A 26,018-nucleotide genomic window follows, 5' to 3' on the forward strand; every position below is an offset into this window, starting at 1 on the left:
CGAAATCCGGCCTAGGAACCCTATAAGTTATACCCGTTAAGCTGGGACGGCTTAAGTACATCTCCTCTTGGTATAATATGGCGACTGAGTGGACTCCTGCGAGTTATTCCCATGTGAGCTGATGCGACAGAACCCACACACATGCACTCGGAGGTATTCAAACGGACAGCGATGTCCACCAATTCTGCGCTGTCGTTGCAGTGTAGGGTTGCTTAGTACCAATGCAAAACCCTTGAAGAAGCGGAGCGAATACCGGGATATAGGCACACTAAGCCGGAAACTCGCGATGTCGGTGGAGCGCCGAGGGCCGACACAACTGGGCATCGTTGAATACATAGGGAGTGGGAGAGAACGGACAATGAGTTCGTCTTCCTCGCCTTGCAACAAGCTCCCCGACCATGTTCCAAATTGCAGGTGTACAGGTCGTAACGCCAGTAGCCGGCGCTCTGGCTGCCGCTCTGAGCGTAAGTGTTGATCAACTGGATATAATAATATAAGTAATCAATGAACCAGCCTGGTACTGACTCGCCTTTCTAGATTATTGTCTATCATATAGCGCAAGTGATCTATCTCTTGTTCTTCCACCCTCTCGCAAAATATCCGGGGCCCAAGATCGCCGCAATCTCAGATGTGAGCTTCAGAGGCCCTCTATTACTATACACGTAGAATATAGAAGCGCTAACAGCCAAATAGCTCTGGTGGGTGTGGGAATTGAGCAGCGGACGTCTCCCCTTCACCATAGCTGACTTGCATAAGAAATATGGTTAGTTCAGCAGCTGTATCTCTCGTATCTAGAGGACCTTTAGCTAACACCCATGGAAGGTGATGTGGTCCGCATCCGACCTAATGAACTGTCTTTTGCTACGGCAGAGGCGTTCCAAGATATTCATGGTCATGTCTCACAGGGCAAGCCGAGGTTTTTGAAGACGGAGTTTTACGACAATGATGACCCCACGCCGCGTATCACGGGCGCAAGGGACCCTGAAGTCCACGCACGGCAGCGCAAGTCGCTCTCGCATGCCTTCAGCGCAAAGTCTCTGCGTGAGCAGGAGGAGATCGTGCAGAAGTACATAGATGGGTTCCTACGACAATTGAACAAGCTCGGTAAGAATGGGGAGAAGGCGCTCAATATGTCGGAAACCTTCAACTGGTTAACCTTCGATGTGATCGGTTAGTAACGCGTCCTCAAGTACCTAGCTTGATCACTCACTCATGTCATATATAGGCGATCTGTCATTTGGGGAGCCCTTCGGCGGAGTTGAGAAGGGCGAGACCCATATCTGGATCAAGGTAATCCTGGACTCAGTTCTGAATGCTCAAACGACCTTCCTACGACAGAAATCATCCTTCTACAATATCATTTTGCCCTTCCTCCTACCGGAAGGAGCGAACAAGAAGCTCAAGATCCACCGGACGTTCAGCAGGGAAAAGTCGCGGAAGCGCATCCAGCTTGGAGATACCGGACGTGCGGACTTTTTCTCACACATGCTGAAACGGGCTACGATGAGCGAGGCGGAGATGATGAGCCAGACAGCATCGCTAATTATCGCAGGGTCGGAGACGACGGCCACCTCGCTATCTGGTACCACGTTCTTCCTCCTCAAGAACCCCGACTGCATGGCGAAGCTTCAGAGCGAGGTCCGCGGCGCTTTCACCTCCGTAGAGGAGATCACAGGCGACTCGACGGCCGGCCTCCCGTATCTCCATGGTGTTGTCGAAGAAAGTCTGCGATTATTTCCTCCTGTTCCATTCTCCATGCCGCGGTACTCCCCAGGAGGCATGGTCGACGGACACTACATTCCCAAGGGCGCGGTGGTCTCGGTGTCGGCATTGAACATGCCGCGCGATGAGCGATACTGGCACGATGGTGAATCCTTCCGTCCCGAACGATGGATAGGTAAGGGGTTCAACGACCACAAGAAGGCGAGTCAGCCCTTCTCCGCGGGCGCCCGTGCTTGTCTGGGGATCAACCTCGCGTACCTCGAGATGAGAATCGTGCTGGCGAAGTTGGTCTGGCTTTACGACTGGGAACTTGCTGTGCCCCGAGATGAATGGGTACGCGATTGTAAAATGAGGATCCTCTGGAAGAAGCCCGATTTATGGGTGAAGTATCAACCCCGGGCTGGTGCATGAGATAGGGACATAGTGAAAGGTACTTGACATTCCGTAAGGTGATACGTCTATAAAAATGCACCGCAACTCTCTCTTGCAATTACCCTCTGATTCTGGTTGTTTTGAAGGAAGGTCATGCATAGGCATCCCTCACTATTTCGATTTTAGTGCAGTGAACGCTCGGCACGAGATAGCGAATACTCAAGGAACCAACCAATCATCGTCCCAAGATCGAAACCCCTCCCTTGTACAAGCCAGCCAGCTGGGTTGGCTATAGTGACTAGGTTAGACGGATTCGCAATACCTCTATACCTAGTAGGTTAGATTCGAAGTTACAGACTTGGATACCAGCACTTCCAACCTATGTAGGTAGTCATGATGACTGATTGGTGCGCATAGATAGTGCGAGGCTCCGTCTTCCTTTCATTATTATATTATACTAACTATTATTTACTTTCAAGGTTTTATAAAGTAGTTGTTTTATAAATAAGTCTATAGCCTTATTAAGCTATTAGTCCAGCTACACCTTAGGCACATCTATGCTTATTTCGATAAGCAAGCATGTCCCATAGTGATAGGTGCTGGTTTTACACCTGATATCTACCCCACTTAGTCCAACACATACTTTTGCCAGCATTTGTACCATCTACATTTAGATAGGGGCAAGAGGCTCGCCGTCCCTAATCTTGCGGGCACCATATTTCTCCAGACGGATAGCCTGAATAGCAATGAAGCCACTCGTGTCCTTCATCATATTATTAGCTCCAGTTCACGTCTAAAAGCTCTTTTTCAGAAAGCTACTTACCATTGGGGAGAAGCCCTCGAGAGTATCCATAGACGACTCAGTCTCGGAATAGAGGTTAGAGGTCTCGCTGGAGCGTCCGACAACGAATGCGTTGCCTTTATAGGCGACCATATTGACCTTGCCCTCAACGTGCCTCTGGCTAAAGACGATGGAGTTGTGGAGAAACTCTCGCTCTGGGCTGAAGTACATTCCATTGTAGAGACAGGCGGTCCAGTTCGAGGTGACCATCTGATCACGGATGGCACGGACCTTGGAGTCCATGACAAGGCCCTCGAGATCTCGGTGGGCGGTGCGCAGGATCGTCAAGCCGGGGGTGTCATAACAGCCACGGCTCTTGAGACCAATGAACCTTGATTCGACAATGTCGACACGGCCAACTCCATTAGCTCGGCCAATTTCGTTAGCGGCCTTGAAGATTTCGAGTGAGCCGGTGATGACCTTGCCACCGACCTCAAGCTTGATTGGGATGCCCTTCTCGAAGTGGACAGTGAACCTGGTTGGCTCGTCAGGAGCCTTCATGGGATCTTTCCAAGTTAGCTCCCACGTCACGGAACTGATTCAAGACTGAACGAACTTACCCACGGTCATTGTCCACATGTCGGCTGGCGGCTCGAGCTCGGGTTGCTCGAGTAGACCTGCCTCGTAAGAGCAACTATTTTCAGATGGAAGGGTTAGCGACGATTCTATGTTCGACCGGGAGAAGGAGATCAAATGGAAACCTTATAGCATGGTAGAAGCACGCTTGAAGGTCTCGATGGGATGAAGTAGAGGGCTTTTGCTCACTGGATCAGGTTGGCATCCATTGAAAATGGCTTTTGCTTAGTCGACGTCACAGGAACACCCTTTGATTCAGCAAAGTCCAAGAGTGCTTGACGCCCGCTGTCTGTACGTTAGTATCTCCGAGAGAGAGAGAGGGGGGCCGGCAGGGGTACGGACGCGAATCGCTCGCAAAACTCCGGTATGCGCCACGGGATGATCGTCTTTGTCTTCTGATCGAGAGCCCTCCATGCCAACTCGAATCTGACCTGGCTTATAAGAAGGTGAGTATGTGACATTGATATCCGGACACCTAAACATACTCATTCTAAGCAAGTTAGCATCCAGAACATCATATACACGGAGGGAAGAAGAACGTACCCCTTTACCTGTGCCTATTTAGGTAGGAGAGACGGCAGTCAGTATAGCACGACAGTAAGTAGATCCTGAAAGGCGACCTCGATTACTTACATCCATGACTCAAGAATTCACAGTTATACTGCTTGGCCACTTTCATCATAGCCCTCGCGATGACAGGCCTGGCCAACGACGTCCCCAAGAGGTAAGCGTCTTCGTATAACGCGTTGCCTAATAGCGTGGCATGTTAGCATAGCAGTAGATGGAAGTTGTGCACTTCGCACGGGGGATCGGCCGAACGCACATTGCACAGCTGGCCAAACAAGTTCGTCCACTAGCTCCTGCTGAAGATCCTGGATGATCATGCGTTCGGCACCGATCTTCTCGGCCTTCGCTTTGACTGCGTCGTAGTCCTCATTTTGTCCCTGTCATTATGTCAGCACAGGGATAAGCCAATTGAAGCCGCTATGCGTAGCGAGCTGGCCCTGAGAATAACAGTCCATCTCTTTCTATCCTCCGGGTCGCCTCTCTTTATATCCTCCCCACGAACAGGGCACGGGCCAGAATGCGAGAGCCAATATCGAGGAACGGCCTGTACGTACCACATCTGCTAGGAACGCCTGTTCTCGGTCAGCTTAGCGTAGGTACATCGACTGGGTTAGACGTACAACAACAGTATAGCCCTGCTCAATGAGCCAAGCCAGGATAACCGAAGTATCCAAACCTGGAATTTACGTTAGAATGGCTATCATGGTCATGTAGCACAGCACTGTTGTGTAGAAAAACGCACCGCCGGAGTATGCCCTGATTCACGGGGATCGCCAAGTCAGCCTTACAGCGCGGTGGAAAGCAAGAGTGGTTCTTTCTAACTCACAGACAAACGCGCTTGGCAGCCATTGTGATAGTTGATTGAGGTGGAAAAGGTAAGTAGGAAACGGAAATGGAAACGGAAACGAATCAAGTTGATGATGACCGTCCGTGGTGTTTGTTGTGTTGCTGCTCCTCAAGGCTTTCATCCCGCCGCCGAGGCCGGAGTCGACATGAGATCTACAAGATGTCTCTTGTGGGGACACTACCTAGGTAGGCTAGGCTGGTTGTGGCAAGACGCCTGATAAGGGCTGGGGCCCTAGCCCCACAATACGTGACTCTGAGTACCTAGGTACCTTACCTTACCTACCCCAGCTTAGGTAAGCTGCGGTAACGGAGAAATCGAGTCAAACCTCCCAGACTTCAACGTCAGGATGGGAAAAGTCCAACAAGCTTTGACTCATCCACGTCAGAGCCGCAAGAAACCAAGGCATATCCAAAGCCGGTCCTTGCTCTCCAAACCGATGTGTGGCATTGGGTCGTTTCCGCTACCGCGGTAGAGGAAGACATTGACACCATGGGCGATGACTCGACGGATTCGTAATACATAGATCAGAATCTACTAGGTAATAGGTTTGATTCGAAGTTACAGACTTGGATACCAGCACTTCCGACCTAAATAGTCGTCATGATTGATTGATCTTCCTTTCATTATGAGTGACAGTACCTTCCAGTAGGCCGCGCCCATTCAGGGTGCTTATTTGGTTGCCTCGTTTCCTAGTTGCCTGACTGCCTGCCTCGAATTGACCAAGTCGCGGGGAAATAAGCGATCTATAATTGAATTTCATCTATTGACCGTTTTATAGGAATAAGCCGTTCGCAACATGCGTCTCTTGTGTCGCGATAACGCTACCGGGATCATTCGCTTGACCGAAGATATCCACTCAGACATTCCGCCAGATGCGATCCTTTCCCACAGATGGTGCCACGACGAGGTCACTTTACAAGAGCTCTCCGATGGCACCGGGTTAACCAAACATGGCTATGACAAGATCCGCTTTTGCGGCGAGCAAGCCTGGCGCTATGGATTATCCCATTTCTAGGTTGATACTTGTTGTATTGACAAGAAAAACGCCGTTGAGCTGCAATCCGCTGTCATTAGCATGTTCCGCTGGTACCAAAATGCAAACCGATGCTATGTCTATCTTGACGACGTATCTCATTCACCGACTCGGTCTGCAGAACCACCGGAACGACCTCCTCAGAAGCGGCGAAAGCGGATGGACACGATTATCCCTACTGAGCCGCCCTAGCATTCGGCATTTCGAATGAGCCTTTGGTTTACCTGTGGATGGACACTTCAAGAACTCCTTGCGCCAAAATCTGTTGAGTTTTTCTCAAGAGAGCATACGCTGCTTGGCGACAGGAGCCAGGTTGATAGCCAAATCATAAATAGGTGTCTCCCTTCCGAGGTCCAGTACGCTTGTCTATACTAGGTTCACCATTTGGAGCTCAGCGGTACATCTGTGCAAGATAACGACCAAACATACGCATTTTTACACACCCATTTCCTTCATTGGCTTGAAGCTCTATGCCTTACGGGCAATGTACATAAAAGCTTCGGTATGATACAGATCTTGCGCAGATGCTGCCAGGTAAGCAGACGCCAGAACAACAACGCTAGACATATGTGCTGACTTGTTAGCCCGGCATATACATCGACAACTTTCTCTCGGACTCTGATCGATTCATCAGGAATTGTAGCCATGTTATAGAACAACACCCATTACGACTCTACTGCTCCGCTATCGCTTTTGCTCCACATGAGAGCGTGATTCGACGTGGATTTCGGAAGGAGATGTCGGCTTGGATTGTCAAACCTCCAGCTGTGGCAGACGCTTGGAGTGCTTGCACACAGACACTCGAAGGTCATGAAGATAGGGTCCATTTGGTCGTCATAGCGCCAGATGGCTGTTGGCTTGCATCAGCATCATTCGACAAAACTGTTAAGATCTGGAGTGTGGCGATGGGAATCTGCATACAGACCCTTGAAGGTCATAGCAACCGAGTCATTTCGCTCGCCAAATCTCCCAATGGACGCTGGCTCATATCAGGATCGGAAGATAGAACTATCAAGATCTGGGATGTTGCGATAGGAGCGTGCGAACAGACATTCGAAGAAGCCCATGAACGTCGGGTCCAATCTATTGTCATATCTCTTGATGGCGACTGGTTTGCATCAACATCGTCTGTATAGGGACGATTGGAGGTTTCAATGATGAGAGCACTCAACTCGTCATATCGCCTGATGGTCGACGGCTTATATCAGCATCACGTTACGTAAATACTATTAAGGTCTGGGACGCGACGACGGGAACTTGTTAAAAGACTATAAAAAACTGCGATGGGGTCAAGAACTTTGCCATAACTCAGTTTTGACCTTCCAACCCTTTACCAACTGTCATGCATACATGCCAGGCCTTACCTGTTCAAGAGATACACATCACCCACCTCTTGACAAAGTCTAAGACTGTCTATGCGGAATTCGCTGCGTGGATGATGAGACGTGGGAGAGTCTGGGTTTCATTGCGAATTATCAAAGCTTCTATCCATGCAATATTGGGGCGCTAGCAAGCTAACGGTGGGCGGCGATCCCAACACTATCCTATCTTTCACACCAGCATTCGCACAACTCGAATGCAAGATTGACGCGACGCGAGTCACATTGATGAAATGCTCTAACCAAGTAGATGTACCGAATCTAAAAAAGCAGCGAACGTAGAGCGCCATCATCGGCTGCATTAAGGGCAACAAGCAGTACCCATCCGATTTCGGGGCTGTTATCTCAATTTCTCGCGTGTTATACAAGCCATCTAAAAGAATGAATTGACTGCTATGGAACACATCTAGCTTATATACGAAGTCTAATCGGACACTTTGACGCGCATCTGCTGCATGATAATCGCGTCGGACGGACGGACGCGTCCGCCACTGGCTGGTCGTGGATGTTTCTTGTACCCGCGCAATCTCGACGCAGAATACTGAGGTCGCTTCACCGGCTGCGCAATGCCTCCTGCCGCGCACTTCCCCCCCTTGAAAGCCGCTTGAGCCGCGGCCTTCCAGATCTCCCCTGGACTCTGTATCATGGCCTCTGTCCAGTACAGCCGGCAATCAGCAAGTTCGGTAATGAACTGCGTAGGGACACCGCTCTCAATCTCACTAGGTAGAACCGCGTCCCGAACGTTGACGACAGGGAGCTGGTATGGGCTTCGGCCGCTGACGTATGTGTCGTCAAGGCGCTGCAGCTCTTTGATTAGAGCTTCATCTTCAGTGTATTCGAGTGCTAAATCGGCGAGGTTTTTCATCTGCCTCGTAGGGTAGACTTGGGGTCCTTTCACGCCGCCCACACCTTGGGTCAGCCCCTCGCGCGGCCTACCGCCCATGGCGATGCTCTTGACGCCAGCGCCGTGCTTCATGAACTGCGAGAAGATGCTGCATGTCGAAGCGCAATACCCGTCGTACAGTAACACGATGTTCTCTGGACCGCCGAATGGTCGCGTGAAATTCTTGCGAGTCCCATAGCCCGTGACATCGGTTTCAAAGTTTTGGCGTACCAAGGTGGGATTCGCGGGGTCCCATTCCATGTAATTGGTATACTCGTCGTCGTTCACCGCGAAAGGGCCGAACTTATCGGAATACGAGGTGAAGCGGCCGTTCGTATCGTTGAGATCGTTGCGCCAGTTGTGCACGGTGTTGCAGGCTCTATCTAGGTCTTGATAGTCTACCGTGGGTGTGTAATTCGCGCACAAGGGTGAGAATACCTGAGATATAGCATTGAAGGTCGACGTCGCTCGCCACCTACTGGGACCATCCTGGATAATGTCCGGGAAGATCTGGCGGAAGGTGTCGTAGCCTTGAAGGATTAGGCCGCCGCCATTTGCTTGGAGATCAATGACGAGTTTGGTCTTGCCTGCTTCGACGGCTACGGCGAAGAAGTCCTGGACAGCGGTTTGAAATTCATTAAACGAGGAGTCGAAAGAGAGTATGGCAAGAACCGCGACATCTTCGAAACCAGGCTCGTCAATGAAATAACCGGATACCGCCTGATAGGAGTCAATGACGATAGGCTCCGGATAGCCGTCGATGGGATTTGTCTCGCCTTCTTGTCGGCGAGAGAGCGAAGCTGCGGGTTGGGGGTAGTTATAGATGCTACTCGGTGCAGCGCTGAGTTGATGTGAGTTTGTATCACGAGCAGACCGGCCGGATGATGCGGTGGTGTATGCTCCGCGGCAAAACTCCTTGTGCATGGTTTCAGCATCCTTAACATTTTCCCAGTCGTAAGGACCGTAGTGGAATCTGGCAATGTTGGGTTTCTGAACCGTAGTTCCGTTTGCGAAAGTCAAACTAGTCGCATTCCCGGGATAGAAGAACCTTTAACAAGTCAGCTCCTGTGATTATGAATTCGAATTACAGCATACCTTTCACGACCCCCACCCTCAAAATAACCAACAGACTTTAACTGAGCTCTGTTAGCTTGGCTGAAGAACATAGCATTGTATCCCGCATCAGGATCTTGTGAGTTCGACGACTGGGTTACGCGTCCCTCGATGAACGTAGCAGCATCAACTCCGTTGATCTCTACAACGTGCGATGACTTCTCACTAGGCGATAGCACGTCCTGCAACACCTTGATCACAGGGAGTGAAGCGCCGTCCTCGCTAACTGACACGAGCGACCAAGGACGAACCCATTCGAAAGGCACGGTCAACAGATCCGGGTGGATGGCCAAGTGGCCGTTGTGCGGCTTTCCCGCAATGGCCCAGTATAAATCCTCTTGCCATTCTACCTCGCTGCTGTACTTGTCCGCCTCCAGGTTCGAACGGATTGTTTCCAACTCGGCAAATATGTCAACTGGGGGGTAAGGGTAGTCCGCTGGAGGGTCCTTCAAATAAACCTGGTCGGACTGCCACTCAAGAAAGGGCTTCATCTCGTCTAGCAAACGAATGGCGGGTTCCTTATGGACACGAACCGACGTCAAGCATTGACGGGCTGTAGACGCATCCATTGTCGGCATCGTATCCAACGAAGATGAGAGCTGTGAAAGGTATGTTTCTCTCGCTACCACGCAGGGGTCACTCGCCGTAGGCGTAGGGACTGCTGTTGTGGTGCCATTGGTAGGTTTCGAGCCGCCGCAAGATGTTCCATTGTTGCGGCTCGAAAGTGTGGCAGACGCTGGGGCAGAAACCGACAGCAGAGCTGCTAGTGCCGCCGCGTTGAGGGCGACCGGCTTCATGGCGAAAACGAGTGGCTCTGAAAAGAATGACAGAGAGTTGGTTGATCGAGACCATCTTCATTCTTGCAATTATTCACGTCAGGACGTTTAAATATGTCTGGATATAAAAATAGTCATCGTTTCATGCGTTGCCGATTGAAATCCTCCTATGTGGAGCTCTTCCAGCGGGCCTCTACATTGAGCTCGTACACTAGCTGCTGTGTGCTAGATATCTGCACTTCGCAGAGGCAGTGTACGAAGGATGGTCTTGCTAGGATGGTGCACCGACTTATCACGGCTCCGCATCGGCGGGATGGGAATCGATTAACTGTGGTATCTTGTCGTGATGTTTCCTATTGTAACAACAAATTCCCCAGTTTTCAGCAGAGCAAAGGTTCCTTCTTTAATATCAATACGAGGCCAAGAATCTTTGCCGGTCCGGCGCCGGGATATTTCCCAAGCTATACCAAGGAAAGAAAGTGAAGATGCTGTTCCTGTCAGATTAAAGTGGAACAGCACATGGTTTGTAAATTAGCTATGAACACTCGACACTCACTAGAGCTTGATTACAAATACAATGCCTAGGAAGGGATTTGGTCAAGAACTTGACTATCAACACCAAAATTAGATCATCGAGATGGGAAACGATAACCAAACAAGAACGAATCGAAAGACAAGAATCGATTATGCTGTAGTAGATCTGATCAACACGCCCCGAATTCTCAAAAAAAAAAAAAAAAAAAAAAAAAATTCTTGTCGTCTACGTTACACACTTCTAGTCGTTGTGCCGACGCTGAGCAGGTCTCCACGAAACTCGGAGGTTTCTGCATCCGATACGATGTTAGGAAACCGAACAATATCAATTTTGGATAGGATGAAATGGACTAAATTGAAGGACGTGTGATTTAATCAAAAGGGCGGTAACACGGGCATGGGGCAGATGCAGTTGGTTTCGACTGCATTGATGAATCCGAAACAGGATAAGTTGTGTGCCTTATGACTTGCAACTTATGCTAAGGGGCATGATCAGTGTCTCCGCAGACTTTTCCATCAATCTCACCAGCTTGTATGCCATTCTAAACAAGACCACTTACACTTTTGTCGCCTTCATTTCAACTTTGATCGCAGCCGTCAGCATTCTGTACTACCTTCGGGGAAGTTCCACGCTCCGACGGGGGCTGGCCAAGGATATCGCCTACTACGATTTCGCGAGTACGATCATAAGCGGCGGACTGTCGGTGAGCGCTTTACGCTCAGTACCTGTCAACTCACAGACGCAACACTGCCGGCTTTTGGGGCAGGGCGCGAATAGAATATTGATATCGATACAAAGTTTCTGAGGGTCCCTCCCCTGGTTTGGACTGCAGACCCAACAAACGCCAAGCTGCATTTGCCCAACTCTAAGTTTGACAAGCATCGATATGCCCTGGCAAGAATTATTCGAGCCCGGGTTTAATTTGGAAGGCGTTATCCTCCCTGATGTTTTCCTATTGTGATGAATACGACTTACCTGCATTGGCTAGCTACTGACTGAATCAAGAAGTAAGAGCACCTCTGTGTCTGCTTAGGCAAGCGCTACTCCATCCAGTATGATCATCATCTATGGAGGGCCGCTGATATCACAGATCTCTTCAACTGACTACAATCCTATCTAAGTATATTCCACAAGAGTCGGAAGTTCCGTGTAGAGTTTGTCCGAATGCTACCTGATAACTTACGACATCGACTAAACGATGTGGGAATGCGTGTCATACTCCGCTCCCAAGGTGCTTCAGACAAGAATTTACATGCATGTCGCAGATGTGGAAAGCATCAACAACTCCTAGATGTATAGGCTGCTTTCTCAAAAGAATGGTATGTCGCCAACGTTTTTCCATGCCTGGTCAAACACAAGGATGCTTTCCGTGCGTTCAACGAGCCACCAGGGCTTGATTCGAAAAAGGTGCTCCCTGTTCGGAGCATATCACTTCTTCCCGAGGTTTTACTCATCCAGTATTCTCTCGCATACGATGATCACTCTCCATAGCAGCCCCCGCTGATCTCATAATGTTACGGGACGCAGCATCGTGCTCGATCGTTCGACGCTTTTTATGATGTCCATCTTGCAGTACCTCGCCTGCCTCACCAAGAGGCAAAGCATATCTCTGGGTAATACTCTCTTGAGGTGGGCTATATGGTCCACGTATCATGTCGCTTAAAGGGCCCTGTTGACCATATGGCATAAGAGTAGCCATTTCTTGCGGCTGCTGCTGCTGTATCTGGTCAAACGTGTGCGTTCTCGGCAGCGGCATTGCAATGGTCGTTGGTACATCAGGACTCCAACTTGAACAGGAACTCATCTGGGCGTCCCTAGTGTCAGTGCCATAACCACTATCGCTTGTCAATCTTTCCGCGTCTTTCATCAAGCTAGAGTCCACGAAGTCCTCAGAGTAAGGGCGAAACTCAGGGCTATGCCGAATACCTTCCATTACAAATGTCTTATCGATCGATTGATCTACCGGCAGCCCGACTCCGCCATGGCTAGGCCATGGCTGAGAACCAGTTACGTTCCGACCGGGGCGTTCCCGATTGCATTTATCACGCAGTAGATGACTGTTCCGCGCCTACCTTCCTTATTAGTCTTCAGGCACAACCTCTAATTGCCTAGTACCAGAACTTACAGTAGTCCTCGTGAACTCAGCACCACAGTTAGGACAACTGGCTTTCACTGCTTGCCCAGATTTTTCTCGCTGGTGTCTTAGAAGGTTGCTGAAGGTCGAAAATTGTCTCCCATTGCACCCATGTTCCCAACATTGCGGCTTAGGTCTGCTCGTCTCGATTGCCGGCTGTTTTGCGACTTCGGGCAGGCCAACAAAGTCGGCCTGAAGATGGGCTTGGATGTCACGTAGTGTATGGTCAAAGGGCATAACATTCGCCTCCCCGAACATGTCAATCGATACAACATGGCCATATACTTTGCCCGTTGCCTCTCCGATCACCCAGGACCCTGAATCCCCAGGCTGGAAAGCTGCAGATAAGTTAGCGTTGACATAAACAGGACCGGTTTAGCTGCGGAATCAACACCTACAGCATCCATCGTCTAGCACGACGTCGTGAGTCTCAACAAATTGGCGGCCTGGAGCTACCAGAAGACCGGATGTGCCTGGGGTAAGTGTCCCTCTTTGGTTTCCTCTTGAAGTCGGAGTGATAACCTTGACTGATGATTGAGTCGAAATAGATGTGGCTGTGTTGAATTTCATAGTCATGAAATGAGCTTCATCTGACTTGTAAGGAGGTGGCATTTGGTTGAGATTAGAGATGGAATGTCTAGGGTACAAGGTTATAAGAGCCCAGTCATGATTCGTTGATGAAGACGGTGACTGAAGCGAGTGCTCTGTGATAACGCCAAGGTCTAATAATGGTTGCCAAGAAGGCCCGGGGAGTACCTCAGATTGATCATCGCCAGATAAATAAGAGGATTCATCACTGTCATATGACGTGTCTGAGTCGCTCCCTGAGTCACTACGAGGGCAAGGCCATTGTTTTGTCGATTCGTCAATCAATCGACGCAAAATATGGCCGGCGGTCATGCCATACAGTGTCTCCTGGCCATTCTTCACGACAGATATTACGCCCCCAACAGTTGCTGTAGTCGACCTGTTTGCACCACTGATCTTGACCATAGTCCCGCTGGTAACTCCTCCGGGAGCCCTTTTGTACACCTTGAGCTCTTGTGTCGAGAGCTGCCGAAGCCCAGTGGTCACATGGATGTTAATATCATCTCCAATTGTCTCTTTCACGTGACTCTGGGCGAAGAATTTCCGCATTCTTTTCGCATCACGCTTATCGCATTGGATTACGAGGTAGATACTGTCATCGTGATCGGCGTACTTCAGTTTCATTGATGCGCCTTTCGTTGGCCTCTGTTTCGTAGACATGGTATCGAGAAGGGACTCGGTAAATAGTGCTCGTATGTCAAAGAGACGATCTAGGTATTGCTGTGGTATGGGTTTTCTAGAGAAGGTGAGAGTCGCCCTAGCTGGTACGGCTGCATCACCGTCAACAGACGTCGTTCCATAACCCGAATCAGTCTCAGTTTGGGTAGGGGTACACGTTGTAGCAACTTCAGCTGCCAGCCCGCTTGCATCGCCTGAATTCGCAGCTTCTGATGCTTCGCCAACCTGGGACACATGGTGCTCTCTTGCTCCTTTGTAGCTTGTCGCGAGCTTTGATCCAAACTTGAGTAGCCCCTCTAGAGGGGGGACGCGCAAGTTAGAGCGGAGGGATGTAGTGACTGAAGCTGACTCTGAACGCTTGGTTCTAGTCTCGGTCATCGTCAAAGAGACGGGATGATATTGATTGCAACAGAGTTGTAGGTGATAGGCATGTGTGATGGTATGAATTCAGATGCTAAAAGAAGAAATTAGAGCAATACCAGCTCAATTGTCCTTGCCAAGAACCGGGGTATCATGTGCACACAGTCGGTTATTGGGGATGCCGCGAGCCTATCAGGCAGATTGGTAGGCGTTTTTAAGCTGACAGCATATGCAGCTGAGCCACCGCCATCAAAGGGTTTTAAATAATAATGACGCATGTCACTTAAGTGCCTTAGTTCATTCTTCATTGAAAGTTTCGAATTGCAAAGCTCAATAGTCTATACTTATGGCAGATGTTCTTATCAACAAGTTCAATGACAGAGTCGCTATCGGTTTGGGTGAGGTTTTATGGTCTTGGCAACGCTGCGACGGCTGCCAGGCAAATATGAAATGTCAAACAACTGTTTGCTCATCCTACATTTCTCGAGCAAAGCGGTACATGAAGTACTACGAGGCACTCGTATTGGACTATCACGATGAACTGCCTCTTGAAGGGCAGCCTTTCAAGACTCACGGCGATATTTGGAAAGCCATTTTGCTGCTTACAACTCATCCAGAACTTACACGCGCTGAATTCTCTAGGCTCATCTCGGCCCCTTCGGTGGCACCTGTGAATCACAACTTGCTGATAGATGCAACAACTCTGGTTGTAAAGATTGTCTGCATGACAGACTGTTCCAGTTTATACTATTCGCCCAGACGGTTGGAAGAGGGAAATATGGGCTTGGTCTGGGGCGATCAGACCCCCTTCGAGAAATATCTGCAAGACTTATTCGCTACACAAAGTCACCCGGTTTGGTCAAGCCAACATGGCCAAAACGAGGTCTTGTGCACAAGAAGGTCTCGAATGAGGGCCACAAAGCTCAGAAAACACTTGGGCTTGACAGTATGTCCAACACACGAGATCAGGGATCATTTACGTCTTGATACCCGACGCAATGAGATCAAGATATTTCATTATACCTCCTTTATCAAGGAAAATCTGAAAGCAAAGAGAAACTCCTCGGTTATGTATGTATACAAACTCTTGAATAAGAAAAACCGACAACTAACTTGTCCAGAAATCTGTTACCCAGGCAGCTATTACTCGAAATACTAGATTCTACCCAGCGCATTCTATTCCCCTTGAGCGATGCCAAGTCTAGGAAGCTGTTAAGACACCTGATTTCCAACAGCGACTATGCCTTTGACCCTGAAATCGAGAAATTCGAGCTGAGTATATTCTCCAACCCTGGAGAAGAAAATATACCGTATGTATACCTTGCAGAACGACTGGAAGAACTGTTTCAAGAGTTACAAAGTCCTAAGCCGCGAACATGGTTGGATAAACAGATGCAAAGGCGAAGTGGCGCAAGGTACAGTGAGTTTCCCAACCACGTGCGATCAAAATCCCCAGACATATTTGCAAAACAAGTATCCATTACCCAAATTTCTATCCGATAGTTTAATAAGATAAGTCCTAATACTGATATTGATGTATAGTGATGTTGGCAACATTGATTGGTGTGGCATTTGCGATTGTATTAGGTGTTCTCTCCTTGATCTTGAGCTCAGTCCAAACCTGGATTACGTATCAAGCATGGAAACACCCAATATAGTTGTCAGTCGTTGGTTAATATAATAATTACTACGAAGTCTCTCATCGTATCCAGTGCTGTGTACGTGAGCGCATGATACTAGGCGTTATTATCGAGAGGAGTTATTTCATTGCTTTATCACAACCCATATGTCTCCTATATTCACATCTAGTCCCTAAAGGTAGTATGTTCAAGCTGGTTTACATCTACAACTAGGTGGTCATGTTCATTTTGAAAAAAAAAAAAAAATAAAATAAAATAAAATTTCAATGGACGATCTGAGTAAAATGGCGCCTTCTAGTACGCAATATGGTATCTCTTTATATACAGACAAAAACAAAGTAAAGTAACGCTACTTTAAGCTAAAACTTCCCTTTTCTTAATGCGGAAGGGAATAGGTTTACTAACATCATCTACCCCCATCCCATATCTATAACTGGATATCTCAAGCAAATCATTATGAAAGTCGACCTCGTACTCGTCCGCCAAAAGACTTGCAGAAAAGACGAAGAAAGCCTTGGCGATAAAGCGACCGGGGCACATAGAAAAACCACCTAAAGAGAAAAGGAAAGAAGATCAGTCATCTGTCCCTAGTTAGGTTACGATTTAGACGAAGTAGCTTACCGCCGTAGGGAATCCAAACACCCTCACAGCCATCCAAAGAAAAGTATGGCTTCATATTATCCCGCTTCTTCTCGGGGATGTTCAGGGTTTTACGATACTCGGGATCAATTGGTCCACTCTGGGGATCAGCCGGGTCAACGATAAAACGTTCGGCCCAAAATGTCTCTACAGGATATTGACCATTTTTGGTGTTCCAGAACGTCTTGTCCATGTGAGAGGGTGCCGAGTTCACTAAAGCGAGGGCTCCTTTGGGAAGCGTCCATCGGCCCAGGTCAACGTCTTCATGTGGAGAGCTATATGCCGAGTAAATTTTGATGTGAACGCGCATCGTCTCCGCATAAATAGAGGCAAGGAGTGGTATCTCTCTGCCCATCTGGTGAGGATCAACTTCGTGCACAGACCGACCATCAAGATATTCTCGTAATTCATGTCGAACTTGTTTTAGGAGATTTTTGTCCTGCAAGATGTGGTAGGCCCCAAACATGCAGGAGATGACCAGATTACCTATTGTACTATAAACGCCAATGTTAGCTATGTTCAATGAGGTAGAACAGCTCAAACGGAAACTTACGCCCAGGCCAATCCTAGGTCAAGATGGGCCAGTACGTCGTCATCGTGTTTTTCAGCTTTCAGAAGATGTTCTTGACGGTTCCGAATCATGGCAGATCCCCAAATCGGGTCTCCATCTCCATCGGCCTCGATCATCGACGGGTCGAAATGTTCCCGCGCGTACTTGTACCAACTCTTGATCTTCTCAGCGATCGAATCCCTGAAGCGGTGCTGCTCAGGCAACATAAATCTTGGGAACCCCGGCGTAAACTTAGGCATTATCTTGTCAAACTTGAAAATATCCTCAACAAAAGTTGGATGTAAACGCAGTAGCGTAGGGCCAAAAATGCATTGGATAGATGAGGGACCGATGCTATCCTTGAAGAACTGAGCAAAGTCGGGCATCTCTTTCCACTCTGTAGAGATTCCTTGAGCTTCAAGTCTCAAAGGTACATCCCTTGTAAACCTCCGAGTTGCCGGCTGCATTCCAGGGCCGGTAAAGCCGCGGAATGCGAGAGAGTGGGTAATAGAGTCAACACGATTTTCAGGAAGAATGTTGCTCTTTGGGTGGGGTTGCGGAAACGGGCCCGAGTTATCAGCACGATAGACTTTTGAGGACTCTTTAGAGCAACCAAGGATATTGTTATTGCTATATCCATACATGTCGATCGCACTAGCAAGAGCCTTGTGCTTGAACAGCTTTATAAGGGTCTCTCGATCTTGGAAAATGTAGCATGTGAACCCCATAACTGTTATTCTGTTTGAGGTTAATTTGCCCTTATACCACCTATATACACCAAATATTAGAAATGGAAACCTTATTTTATATCATATTCTTCCTGGGAGAACATACGAGATCTGGTCGGTGAGACGTTTGTGATTCAAACCAAGCTGAAAAATAGACCCTAAATAAGGAGCGAAAGCGGGAAACTGCGGTGGGAGCTTGCCCTTAGTATTCCTAGAAGATGACTGGTCATAGTGGTATTGTATAACACTAATGATGTATCTGACGACAATGATAGAGAGAAAGAATGATCCCACTATGCCAACGTTATAGGCGACTGGAGACAACCTCAGGAAAGAAGCCCATAGGGCCAGAAACGGAGCTGCTGTCATTTCAACAAGCTTGCGTGATCTCGCACGGCCCTCACAGAGAATGAAAATTAGAAGAAGAGGAAAGGAGAGAAGAAAAGAGACCTTCAAGAATCGGCCCTAGGGAAGCAAAAGAGATCTGTCGAGGTCTTTAACAAGCTGTGCAAGACACTAGCCGTTCTTATAAAACCCGAGCCGGTGAGTGAATCTAGCTTTCGTGCAAGGTTATACCCATGCAAGCCCTCACGCCCACACTAAGTACACGGCCTTCGAGGCAGTCAATACATATTATTGCACGATCCATGAGTGAATTCCGCTGATGCCCCAAGATATTTAGCCCACTCACAGTGGCCACCCAAGGCTTCCTACGTGGGCGCCCAGCCGCTTAGTGTTATGGCAAGATCCACCCTATCTATTGGCGAAGAGATACACCAACACTAAAGGAAAGAAGACCGTTAAGTCTAACTGCCGGAGCCTAGAGCAAAGAGAGTTTCCAAGGCTCTTGCTCTTAGCTTCAACAAATAAGGCGAAGTCTATCTATCTAATCGTCCATGGTCACTGTAATGCAATAAAAGCATTGAGCGAATACATTGAGCACAGTTATCATAATCACGTGAAAATTTACATTCAAAACTTAGATGTCAATACAAAGGTACCATATAAGGTAAGCATAACCCTAGTACTTAGTATATAGCTATATTTAGTCACGGCGATTTCCATGCGTGACTAATAAGAGAACTAAGCATGGCGCCTCACTCTGAATTGAATTCTGGATGCACATTCCAAAACTAGATCCCAATCGTCCGACCTAATGTTGTAAGAATAGAGTTGTCCACTTCAATGAGCCCTGTTCACTCTAGAAGCGCTGGAGTTCTAGGCGCCTCAATGGCCTGTATCGGAAGAAATGCACCTTTGGCGGAGAATCAGTAGCACCATACTTCAAGGAATATAGTTACTCCTCTTTGTCCCAAATCGCCCTGGCGCCAAGGTCTTGTAGGCATGAATTCATCCGTAGACATAAACCTACAGTAAATAGTACACCCTTATAAGCAGTACTACATGATCTCTTGCAGGGCAGAGGCCACTGATCTCCACATAGATATCTATCACATGCGAGATGTAGTGTATCTGCTGGTGCCATCGGAAATTGCCGCTTGAGGAATACGCAGTATATGCATGTTTACTAGATATCAGACCCCTAGCACCGCTTAAGCAAGTACACTAGATGATAAGTATTTCTGGAACCAGATGCGTTTGGGACATGGATAGTAAATCCACAAGCAAGTCCGTGCGTTGGCGACTGTAAACGAAAAATGGTGCAATCCGAGTGTCAAAAATCCAAGATACCTATGCAGGCAGTGAATGGCCAACTCTTCCTCCAGTTGACACCAAGCTCTCGGCTAGCTAGAGAACTTTATCGCTCTCTACTGTAGTGTAGTCCTCAACGACCTTCTCCATGCATACTAGAAGCTGCGACATTAAGCATGAGAGAGTATTTCGTGGTCTGTCGGCTGGACAGGGTCTTTGTCTATTACAGGAAATAAAGAACTTAGCGCAAAAGCCTAGACTATCTCCGATGATCCTATTGTAGGGCTAGTGGGGTGGGCAGGCAAGTAGCGGATGTTACGAGACTGCCCTGTGCTCCTCTCGGTACGATCTTGTCAGCCATGTGGATGCTAGACTTCTAATCTGACTGCACAACTTCGCAGGATGACGGCGCGTGTGCGGCACAGCGAGGGGTCATACTGATGTGATTTCATTTTAATTTCACTAGCGTGTAACGCCGAAAAAGCCAAGCTGAATATGCCTTCCAACGGTTATTCTTCACAGATGCTCTAGTTCTCTTCTGGCCAACTGTCTCGCGGTTCCAGAGACTAGTTTATACGATATGTGCGTAGCAGAGATCGATCCTTGGAGGTTCACATGGGAAAGGCAGGGACCTTCTAGCCCGGAAAGTGTTGTCTGTGGAGTGTAAGAAAGAGGGTCTACGGCCCGACATCTAGCTCGATACGGAGTATTGGAAGTCTTCATGTGGTGTCTTTTACGGCCCTAGTATCTTGGCGGCAATGGTGAGAAAATGAATGGGTTAATGATCTCGGGGAGACGTTGGCTAATTAAGACTTGCGTGCGCTTGATGCCGCATCTCACGCAGCCCACGTACCGAAAAAGATGCCAGTTGCGTCCAAAGCAGTTCTGGTATCAAGAAGTAGCATAAGGCCTAGTATAGACATACCTAGGGAAAAGTGAGAGACTCAGGTCTGGGCCAAATCAGCGACCTTGGGGGGCTATTAGGCTCCTCCCAATCAATTGTACTAAGTGCATGGTCAGGCCGGGATGTCTGTCACCTTCTCACATCTTTAGCACCGCGCTTGTGGATCAGCGACCATTGTCTTGGTCTAGGCTTGCCTATCATTACTGTTTATTGCTTCCACGCGACGCGGATTGCGCATCCTCAACATGTGCTGCCAAACCTGGGGAACGAGCAGTGGTGAATCATCAGAGCAACGTGCATGTCCCGGGGACTCGGAACCAATACCACACACCTACATCGTAAATACCAAGGGGTACCCCGCGACCACGAATAAGCGTATCTGGGATACCTATAAATTGAGTACAGCGCCATCAACTCTGTAGTGGATTGATAGTAACATCGCAGTAGCTTGTTCTCCTTTGGAAGGATATACATAGGTTAGTTGATTGCTCACAGCTTTAGTGATAATACATCAACAGCCAACACTAGAAAGTCTATGATTGAAAATAATTTTTAACACTTGCTACCTCCATACCCATGCATAGTAGTATAGCTACTACCGAAACCCCATCGCCCCAAGTGGCTCGGTCCTAACAACTAGCCATTGATATTATTTGGACATGCCTATTCTAGCGACAAGAGCATCAAAATCATTTTCGTTGCATCCCTCACATTGCGCGACTCCTTCGACTTCGACGAGTCGCGTTTCGTATGCTTGTGTCTCCCGAACATCTGATTGTCCTTCGCGCGTGTGTACATACTGAGTACTAGAGCCCAAATTTCGATATGCATGAATATAGGAGAGCAGATTAATAGATCTAATAATGTTACACGCTCGTAACGCCAAACATTGAGTTCGCATACAACTACAGGCGTAAAGTCGTCTATTCATAATCTTCAAGAGATATACGAGCAGCATTAAAAGTGACTTCCCACGGGCCGCACTCCACGCAAATCAAAGACACCTAAGGGGGTTGAATTGCATATAGAGTCAAAGTTAGGTCACCAAGGCCAAGGCTAATAGTTTTCTAGCCCCACCAGATCATTGTATGGGAATGGCTTCAATCCCAAGGCCAGCCATCTGCCCTAATTATAGCTCTTCCAACGCTATTATTTTGCGGAACTCTTCAAAAGTTCGGGTGCGTAGCCCTACGTCTATAGATAAATGTATATAGGAAAGCCGCAGACTTACAAATATTGATGTTAAAAAAGACAACAATGTATTGAAACGATGAGCAGCTCATCCAATTTATTGATTAGGATGTAGCACCCGACCTCGTAAACAAGGGAAATAAAGGTTTGGAGATAAGATCCAGATTACCTTGGGAATTGTAGAGGTTTTTGGGTTCAAAGATCGACTAACACAACGTTCCGAGGAAGTACACAGCTGTACTCTATTTCGATCAACCCATAAGTATATTCCATGCAATCTATATGTTCGGCACAAGACATACTCGATAACCTTTTACCAATGTATGAGAACGTTATCGGAACATAATGGGTCAAGAACCAATTCAAACAATAAATGTAAACGGCAAGTAACAATCAAACAAGGGTCAAAATGATATGGTCTAAGATATTTAATTTTAACGAAAGTAAAAGTATATACATCGGCGCCAGAAGCGTTGACACCCGGATTTTTTACACATTAAGCATCCCGTCGCCTTCTATCCCATTATAATTGATACAGAGTCCACTTAAAGGTGAGACTCAAAGGTGGAGTTAGGGTGGTTCTCGATCTCACCAGCGATGGCACCGGTGATGAGGTCGAAGGCGACGTGGCTGAGCTCGCCGTAGCCGGGGACGTAAGCAACGCCAAATTGGTCGATGAAGGTGCCTCGGGTTCCGTCAGGCTTGGTGAGGGCGAGGTAGGTGAAGGTCTCGTTGCTACCACGGAAGACGGTGTCGTTGGGGAAGGCCTCGAGGATGGAGTCGTAGTCCTCGTCCTTGATTAGAGGAGAGCGGGGACCGGGGAACTCGAACTCAACGCTCTTGACGATCCAGAGGGTGTCCTTGTTCTTGCCGGGAAGGTAGGTACCCATACCCTGGAGGACGATACCGTCGTACATCTTCTCAAGACGGGCATCACTCCAGCCGCTGCGGCAGTGCTGCTTGACGAAGTCAACGGCACCGAGACCGCTGTCGACCTCAAAGGGTCGGTTCTCGCTGTGCCATGCGCTGTTCTCGCGCACTAGTAGGATGTTAGCATAAAGATGTTGGCCTAGATCTTTCAATACAACTTACTGTCCCAGCCCAAGTCGTGAAGCATGGCACCGAGAGCGTGAAGCTCAAGGTCGATCTCACCCTTGAGGGTCTCGTTGTTGTTGAAAGCGGCAGCACCGAACAACCAGGAGCGCATCAAGTGGTTGTACAGGTAAGGCTGAAGGGGCTTGAAGCCCTCGATGAGCTTGACAGCTTCCTGGACAAGCGGGGTGTTGACGACCTCGATGTTGGCGATCTTGGTGGTGGGAAGAGCACGCTTCACCTTAGGGATCTTAGCAGCGGTGGCGGCGCCGGCAACAGCCAGGCAAGAAACGAGACCTGAGAACTTCATTTTGACTGAATGAGGGAATGACCTGGTAAAACCGGAGTTGGATGTCTTGATGCGATGAGATGAGGGTTGAAAGAGTGAAGAGGGGTGGTGAGACTAAGAATAAGACCGGTGACACGAAGCTGGAGGCTCTCTAGATATAGTCGTTTTCAGATCTATGTCCATAGGCACGCCACCAAGTACGAGCACCCGCATCCAGGGGAGGCATCTGCGTACCAAAAGCCAACAGTAATCAAGACAGTCATGCTCCTTACACTCAAACCGCACGCATATGCACACGCGACAGGCTTGTCATCACCATAGCCTCGAGCCAAAACACGTGTAGACAGGGGTGAGATTAATTACTTAAGGCTCTTTCATGAAAAAGGACCATGCAATCAAGGGCTACTGGTGGACACCCAGTACCCCAGATGTTGACCGTAAGCGTATGTACAAGGTAGGGACCCGGAAAATACCATACGGCAGTATTCTATGTATAGCGACAGGATTATACGGAATGGCGGCATTAGCCTATCATGAAATGTCGCTAGCAAATCGCTAATAGCACCATGTACTACTATTGAAGTGCCCCGAAAAATTAATCGAACAATCGTCTAGAATATTTTCAATTGGATGAGACAGTTTATTCTCTTTATCCTTGACCAGCTCTCTGAGCTGTCTGTAACTACACTGGTTAATGGCTTCAAGTTTACGATCTTGTTAAACTATCAGCAGCCTGTGGCTAGTGAAGTTTAAAGTGGCTGAATGCAAAGCACAAAGCTGACGTCGCTGAAAAGGGATCGTGAATGCTTAGCTGACCCTCGGAATGTTCTACGCTACACTGCTCTGGTCTTAGGGACGCCAAATCGGGTATCTATCAGTCTATAAATAGGGCAAGGGTGAATGTGTGTGGGCTTACATACGAACTTGAAATAAATATAATGTAAGATCACACAGCGTCAGCCCACAAAAGTGATTTACTGTTCGTGCTGTGCCGCACGCGAGGGGTGTTGGCGGAGCTGGATGCGACGCCAAGAATGGTTTCTCCCACCCATTCGAGACAGGCCTTCCTCTCTCGCCCAAGTTCCGGGTTAGACGCTTGACTGGGCATCGAATGTCACCTCGCTTCCATTCTCGCTTGCGTTCACTCCGCCAAGCTCTATCAAACACCAAGCAATCAGGCTGCCCGCTGACGAGAGCCAGGGACTCTGACCACCTGTGAAGTAAAAATGGCGTGTAGGTGTACATGGAATGCAACTCAGTGTAGTACTGTAAGTCAGGGAGCACGACCTTCTGCATGGTTATCTTAGTGTAGGTACCTAGTTGAATAAGCTTCTTCAGCTCTGCATGTTGGTTCGTCGGAATTGACTACCTGAAGCTTGAACTGACTGCTGATGACCATAGCAAAGCATGCGAGTTTGTCGGGCTGACTTAGCACAGCGCTGACTGCAGCTGTGAGATTAGGCTGCTCAACTATTACAACAATTATTCTCTACGAAGCCCGCCGTAAATCCCCTGACTTTGTCGCGTCGCAAACGTGACCGCCACTTCGTCTATCTTGATGGGTAGAATCGGATTTCAGTGCGACTAACGTCCTGTAGATCCGCATTCTCGGCTTCCACCTGCTGCGCCGCAACTTTATGTTCTTGGCTGAAAACACTGAATGTTAATCTCGGTTAGGATCGAAAGCCTTCTTCAAAATAATGCAAGGTGATCCTATTGAACTGCTGTGCCGCAGACCATCCTTGGCTTATCACACGCCATAATTCAGCCCTACTTCGTACAGTATAAGGCGGTGATGTGGTACTGTTAGCTGTTCGGACTTTTTCTTCAGCTGCGACATGGTACACAGATCTACGTAGGTAGCATCTCGACAATGCTAACTGACCAATTTTTGACAATCACACAACGATTCAACGGTGTTTTCTAGAATTAACCATCTAGAATTATAGAGTTTCGCGCACTCAGGTACAGTACAGTGCGGTGTTGAGTTTCTTCCGCGAGTTATGGCTATGATTGCTTCGACTCCATGATGATAAAACGCTAGGGTTCTTGCGATAGTGCAGTATCTTTCGACGGGTGTCTAATGTAGCAGAACCTGCATATTGCAGTATCCTTAGTCGTTGACAGATAAGAAGCATTTCATTGCACCCTAATTAAAAGTTGAGCCGCCTTCTCATACATTGGCTACAATACCCCTATAATGGTTCACGACTCTACTCTTATGTAGATATCCCCAATATTCTTTTACCTTGTTGATAGCATGTCGAAAGACTTTCATGGCATGCACTCCCGGAGCCAGCATGTGTAGATTATAAGAATGCCCATCCTCATATATTTGCACGCCACAAAATCTAGTCTTAGATCTAAAGCAATCCTCCCGAATACAGCCCATCATCTTCCCCTGAACTTTAACCCTACCGGCAGGCAAACTCTGACAAAGTCCTACTCACAACAATGGGAAGCCAAAGCCATCCTGGCCCTTGATCTCGACATGTTCTTCGTCCATAACAAGCGAGAACTGCAGTGCGCAATTTACTGTACACTCACATAATGTAACCCCCAAGTTTATGCTCAACCTCCACGTTGCAACCCCCATGTCTCCATACCTGTAGTGTATACGTAGTATGCGAGCATTGTAGCACACCTGGGAGCTTGTTCTCGTGGCTGTTTCAACTACCTAGCCATGCACCACTGCCTGCTATAGCGTCTCAGCTACGTGAGTCGGCACGTTCCTCCAACAGTTGTCAATAGATTCATTCATCTCTACATGAATTAGAAGCAGATATTCATTCCCGATAATGGCCAATCTAGACAACAGTAATTGGTCGTATAAGGAAAGTTAGCAGCTGCTTCTTTGGATGCATTATAGAGTAGCAACCGTTGGGGTTATGGTGGGGTTTCTTAGACATGCTAGTGAGTATACACGAT

The 26,018-nt window shown here is 48.2% G+C and overlaps 9 protein-coding genes across 9 annotated transcripts; 4 read left to right on the forward strand and 5 right to left on the reverse strand.

The window, feature by feature from the left end:
• Positions 1-398: 398 nt before the first annotated feature.
• Positions 399-2,133, forward strand: F5B22DRAFT_646962 (cytochrome P450 monooxygenase-like protein; the record flags this gene model as incomplete). The annotated part of the gene is made up of 5 exons (XM_047978802.1): positions 399-464; positions 538-630; positions 694-763; positions 823-1,170; positions 1,226-2,133. 5 exons carry the CDS (start codon positions 399-401, stop codon positions 2,131-2,133), a joined length of 1,485 nt encoding a protein of 494 aa, XP_047830389.1.
• Positions 2,134-2,513: 380 nt separating this feature from the next.
• F5B22DRAFT_608234 (arginosuccinate synthetase) lies at positions 2,514-4,720 on the reverse strand. The gene is made up of 9 exons (XM_047975063.1): positions 4,335-4,720; positions 4,145-4,261; positions 4,055-4,068; positions 3,997-4,001; positions 3,854-3,946; positions 3,701-3,796; positions 3,496-3,569; positions 2,918-3,441; positions 2,514-2,857 (listed from the first exon to the last, which is right to left on the reverse strand). The coding sequence occupies exons 1-9, from the start codon at positions 4,393-4,395 to the stop codon at positions 2,765-2,767; spliced, it is 1,077 nt and encodes a 358-aa protein (XP_047830390.1). The 5' UTR covers positions 4,396-4,720; the 3' UTR covers positions 2,514-2,764.
• Positions 4,721-6,316: 1,596 nt separating this feature from the next.
• F5B22DRAFT_201370 (WD40-repeat-containing domain protein) lies at positions 6,317-7,271 on the forward strand. Its single transcript, XM_047969600.1, has 2 exons — positions 6,317-6,492; positions 6,543-7,271. The coding sequence occupies exons 1-2, from the start codon at positions 6,463-6,465 to the stop codon at positions 7,092-7,094; spliced, it is 582 nt and encodes a 193-aa protein (XP_047830391.1). The 5' UTR covers positions 6,317-6,462; the 3' UTR covers positions 7,095-7,271.
• A 419-nt stretch (positions 7,272-7,690) lies between these two features.
• F5B22DRAFT_201358 (uncharacterized protein) lies at positions 7,691-10,438 on the reverse strand. The gene is made up of 2 exons (XM_047969599.1): positions 9,316-10,438; positions 7,691-9,268 (listed from the first exon to the last, which is right to left on the reverse strand). The coding sequence occupies exons 1-2, from the start codon at positions 10,128-10,130 to the stop codon at positions 7,762-7,764; spliced, it is 2,322 nt and encodes a 773-aa protein (XP_047830392.1). The 5' UTR covers positions 10,131-10,438; the 3' UTR covers positions 7,691-7,761.
• A 395-nt stretch (positions 10,439-10,833) lies between these two features.
• On the forward strand, positions 10,834-11,651 carry F5B22DRAFT_608257 (uncharacterized protein). The gene has a single exon (XM_047975064.1). It carries the CDS (start codon positions 11,120-11,122, stop codon positions 11,447-11,449), a length of 330 nt encoding a protein of 109 aa, XP_047830393.1. The 5' UTR covers positions 10,834-11,119; the 3' UTR covers positions 11,450-11,651.
• A 208-nt stretch (positions 11,652-11,859) lies between these two features.
• F5B22DRAFT_201446 (uncharacterized protein) lies at positions 11,860-14,706 on the reverse strand. Its single transcript, XM_047969601.1, has 3 exons — positions 13,177-14,706; positions 12,770-13,116; positions 11,860-12,712 (listed from the first exon to the last, which is right to left on the reverse strand). Exons 1-3 carry the CDS (start codon positions 14,420-14,422, stop codon positions 12,095-12,097), a joined length of 2,211 nt encoding a protein of 736 aa, XP_047830394.1. The 5' UTR covers positions 14,423-14,706; the 3' UTR covers positions 11,860-12,094.
• A 1-nt stretch (position 14,707) lies between these two features.
• Positions 14,708-16,296, forward strand: F5B22DRAFT_201652 (uncharacterized protein). Its single transcript, XM_047969602.1, has 2 exons — positions 14,708-15,475; positions 15,526-16,296. Exons 1-2 carry the CDS (start codon positions 14,751-14,753, stop codon positions 15,905-15,907), a joined length of 1,107 nt encoding a protein of 368 aa, XP_047830395.1. The 5' UTR covers positions 14,708-14,750; the 3' UTR covers positions 15,908-16,296.
• Positions 16,297-16,398: 102 nt separating this feature from the next.
• Positions 16,399-17,961, reverse strand: F5B22DRAFT_636652 (Pfs, NACHT and ankyrin domain protein; the record flags this gene model as incomplete). Its single annotated transcript, XM_047977318.1, has 3 exons — positions 16,399-16,595; positions 16,666-17,177; positions 17,237-17,961. The coding sequence occupies 3 exons, from the start codon at positions 17,959-17,961 to the stop codon at positions 16,399-16,401; spliced, it is 1,434 nt and encodes a 477-aa protein (XP_047830396.1).
• Positions 17,962-21,902: 3,941 nt separating this feature from the next.
• On the reverse strand, positions 21,903-23,784 carry F5B22DRAFT_608275 (uncharacterized protein). The gene is made up of 2 exons (XM_047975065.1): positions 22,802-23,784; positions 21,903-22,748 (listed from the first exon to the last, which is right to left on the reverse strand). The coding sequence occupies exons 1-2, from the start codon at positions 23,109-23,111 to the stop codon at positions 22,255-22,257; spliced, it is 804 nt and encodes a 267-aa protein (XP_047830397.1). The 5' UTR covers positions 23,112-23,784; the 3' UTR covers positions 21,903-22,254.
• Positions 23,785-26,018: the final 2,234 nt, after the last annotated feature.

Source organism: Xylaria bambusicola (assembly GCF_022495145.1).
Source record: "Xylaria bambusicola strain CBS 139988 unplaced genomic scaffold F5B22scaffold_23, whole genome shotgun sequence".
Classification (NCBI taxonomy): domain Eukaryota; kingdom Fungi; phylum Ascomycota; class Sordariomycetes; order Xylariales; family Xylariaceae; genus Xylaria; species Xylaria bambusicola.

Coding starts and splice junctions, on each gene's coding strand:
- F5B22DRAFT_201652 (XM_047969602.1), top strand. CDS start 14,751: ATGGCAGATGTTCTTATCAACAAGTTCAATGACAGAGTCGCTATCGGT. Junction 15,476..15,525: donor AAGAGAAACTCCTCGGTTAT/GTATGTATACAA, acceptor TAACTTGTCCAG/AAATCTGTTACCCAGGCAGC.
- F5B22DRAFT_608275 (XM_047975065.1), bottom strand. CDS start 23,111: ATGAAGTTCTCAGGTCTCGTTTCTTGCCTGGCTGTTGCCGGCGCCGCC. Junction 22,749..22,801: donor TCACGACTTGGGCTGGGACA/GTAAGTTGTATT, acceptor ACATCCTACTAG/TGCGCGAGAACAGCGCATGG.
- F5B22DRAFT_608257 (XM_047975064.1), top strand. CDS start 11,120: ATGCTAAGGGGCATGATCAGTGTCTCCGCAGACTTTTCCATCAATCTC.
- F5B22DRAFT_201446 (XM_047969601.1), bottom strand. CDS start 14,422: ATGACCGAGACTAGAACCAAGCGTTCAGAGTCAGCTTCAGTCACTACA. Junction 13,117..13,176: donor CGTGCTAGACGATGGATGCT/GTAGGTGTTGAT, acceptor ACTTATCTGCAG/CTTTCCAGCCTGGGGATTCA. Junction 12,713..12,769: donor CTGAGTTCACGAGGACTACT/GTAAGTTCTGGT, acceptor TAAGGAAGGTAG/GCGCGGAACAGTCATCTACT.
- F5B22DRAFT_608234 (XM_047975063.1), bottom strand. CDS start 4,395: ATGATCATCCAGGATCTTCAGCAGGAGCTAGTGGACGAACTTGTTTGG. Junction 3,570..3,700: donor ATGGATGCCAACCTGATCCA/GTGAGCAAAAGC, acceptor ATCTGAAAATAG/TTGCTCTTACGAGGCAGGTC. Junction 2,858..2,917: donor TCGAGGGCTTCTCCCCAATG/GTAAGTAGCTTT, acceptor AATATGATGAAG/GACACGAGTGGCTTCATTGC.
- F5B22DRAFT_201370 (XM_047969600.1), top strand. CDS start 6,463: ATGATACAGATCTTGCGCAGATGCTGCCAG. Junction 6,493..6,542: donor TCTTGCGCAGATGCTGCCAG/GTAAGCAGACGC, acceptor CTGACTTGTTAG/CCCGGCATATACATCGACAA.
- F5B22DRAFT_201358 (XM_047969599.1), bottom strand. CDS start 10,130: ATGAAGCCGGTCGCCCTCAACGCGGCGGCACTAGCAGCTCTGCTGTCG. Junction 9,269..9,315: donor GAGGGTGGGGGTCGTGAAAG/GTATGCTGTAAT, acceptor GACTTGTTAAAG/GTTCTTCTATCCCGGGAATG.